This window comes from Trachymyrmex septentrionalis, unplaced genomic scaffold (genome assembly GCF_001594115.1).
Source record: "Trachymyrmex septentrionalis isolate Tsep2-gDNA-1 unplaced genomic scaffold, Tsep1.0 scaffold19, whole genome shotgun sequence".
NCBI lineage: Eukaryota > Metazoa > Arthropoda > Insecta > Hymenoptera > Formicidae > Trachymyrmex > Trachymyrmex septentrionalis.
The window spans coordinates 1,864,497-1,866,946 of record NW_017305071.1 but is presented as its reverse complement, the minus strand read 5'-3'; the positions used below and the strand labels follow the sequence as shown (position 1 = coordinate 1,866,946).

General features: G+C 31.3%; 1 protein-coding gene across 7 annotated transcripts in view; it reads left to right on the top strand.

Annotated features, from left to right (window-relative positions):
• Positions 1–2,450, top strand: part of LOC108746936 (serine/threonine-protein kinase tricorner) — a 141,862-nt gene that overhangs the window by 134,426 nt on the left and 4,986 nt on the right. For all 7 annotated transcript variants that reach the window (XM_018484071.1, XM_018484066.1, XM_018484065.1 and 4 more), the window contains one exon: positions 2,054–2,287. In XM_018484071.1, the coding sequence (XP_018339573.1) occupies positions 2,054–2,287 (234 nt within the window). The remainder of the gene's footprint in view (positions 1–2,053; positions 2,288–2,450) is intronic.

Below are 2,450 nucleotides of genomic sequence, written 5' to 3'. Positions count from 1 at the left end.
TAAATAAAATTTAGCTGGGAATTAATACTTACAATTAATTATATTGTATTGCTCGAATTGCGAAAATCATCACTTAATTTCAAAAGCTTCTTGCTTAATAATCATGTATACTTTTCTGAGAAAAAAATTATCAAAAATTAACCAATTTTTTCCACTAATTACAGTATATGTTAATTATTATGCGATTGCTCAACGTTTATCGGTGTTACCGACAAAGCTTGATAATTTCGTTAGTGATTGTCGACCGTTGCAAAAAAGTTGCCCATGTCAGCATGTCTGCACAAGTTTTTAAAATGACAGGTGCTACAAGTTTCGAGAACTGAAAACCCGAAAAAGTTAGGAGAATTAGAAACGGAGGAAAAAATTTTAGGAATTTGGTGTTTCTCTAGACGAAAATAAGATCACGAATTACAATACATAACACTACTTACAAATGTTCGTGTTTATATAATTATAGAAGATTATTAAATATTGTCTAAAAAGATAACACATTAAAAATTATAAAAGGGCTGATGCGAATCAGCATGGTACGTGGTATTTATGTTCAATAAAAAAAAAAAATATATATATATATATTTGACATTGCATTACTTAATAAAGCGTTCGTACATTTTGACTCGACTTCGAGTCATTTTCAACGAAGACAAAATATAGGCTGGGTCATAAATATGTTTTAAATTTTTGTGGGCGTTCTTTTGAATAAAAAGAAATGTTCTTATAAGCATTAAATAATAAATGGTTTTCTATGAAAAATAATAGACACAAACAGATTTGAAATAATAAATATAATGACTATATTATGGTACGTCGTGCTTATGCATGTGGAAAATAATGAAGGACATTTTGAGTATCTTTTAAATATAATCTAATCAAAAAACTTACTTAAAAGTTTTAAATAAAGTCATTGTTTATATTATATGTATTTGTGTCCATTATTTCGATAACGAAATACGACCTAATGTATATAGGATTATTTATTCTTCCTACGCTACTAAGAAAATTGAAATGGAGTTTTTGGTAATTTTAGATTTTCAAAATTAAAAATTGTATTGTTCCGTTGTAGTCGGAATAAGGAAACTAGAGATAAAGGCATATATAGACATTATCTCCAAATACCGAGATTTAAAAGTAAAAAGTTGTGTTATACAATCATTTATGATAGTAAAGAAAAGAAAAAATAACTCACCCACAATGCCAGGAGCGTGAGACTCGTATAATTAAATCAAAAAGAAGAAACGAATGACAAAATTTGAATGTTCGCAGTTAATTAGAATATTGTCAATTACATCTAAATTGAGCAGAAGTCAAAGTTAAAATAAGTGAAAAAAGAGCAATTCAAAATAAAAAAAAGTATAAATAAATAAATAGACAATATAAATAAATAAATAAATAATAACAGACGTAAATATACAAAAGAGATAATAAAATATAAAAATAAATATAAACATGTTCCAGATTGATGTTTATAAATTGAGATTATATTTTTTCTACTTTTTTATCAGTCCTTTCACAATTTTAAATATATTATTTTTTGAGAATTTTATTTATGTTTGTTCGAAAAGAATAACAGAAAATGTTTAGTTTTTCCTTCATTTTTTACATTGTTTTTATTTCGTTTTACTTCACATTCATTTTTCTTGAAACGTAAATTTTAATTTGCATCATAATCTCAAATATTTACGCTAACGGAAAGTGGAAATGTAATTAAAATAGTACTTCCATGTTACGTCTACAGTTGTAATTTCAATTTAAAACGGTGGCAGTTTACTCCGGAAAATACAAGAATTTCTTTCTTTCTCCGTCTTCACGGTTGCTCCAGCGAAAAGTAATGCTGGCTTCGAAACGTTTCGCAATGCGAACCTGGATCTTGGTAAGCATAATAATCGCACTAACCGTAGTAACCGCGCGCGACCAGCGGAAGTGGTTTTGTCGTGCGCAAGATAAAGTGTTATCGATCGCATTACGAGCTCTCGAGCGACGACATTGCAGGAAGAGGAGGACCATACAAGCTTGGTATGATGATAATCAGAGCATCGCGTTTTGCCTTTTGCAGGTAACGCTGGAGAACTACTACAGCAATCTGATAGCGCAGCACATCGAGCGAAAGCAGAGGCTGGCGAAGCTCGAGGAGTCCCTCAAGGATGAGGGCCTCTCGGAACAGCAGAAGCAGGAGAAGAGGCAGCAGCATGCTCAGAAGGAGACCGAATTCCTCCGACTAAAGCGGTCCAGGCTTGGCGTCGAGGACTTCGAACCTCTCAAGGTCATCGGCAGGGGAGCATTTGGCGAGGTAAGCATCGATAACATATGTATAATACCAAGCGAGTCAGGACAGTTACATTCGTCTAATTGTACTATTGTAAATTAGCTGTGATTAGCGTAATATGAGCTGATTGAATTTTAATAGATAAATTTATATTTGTAAAAAAGAAGTATTTAAAAACAGTAATAGA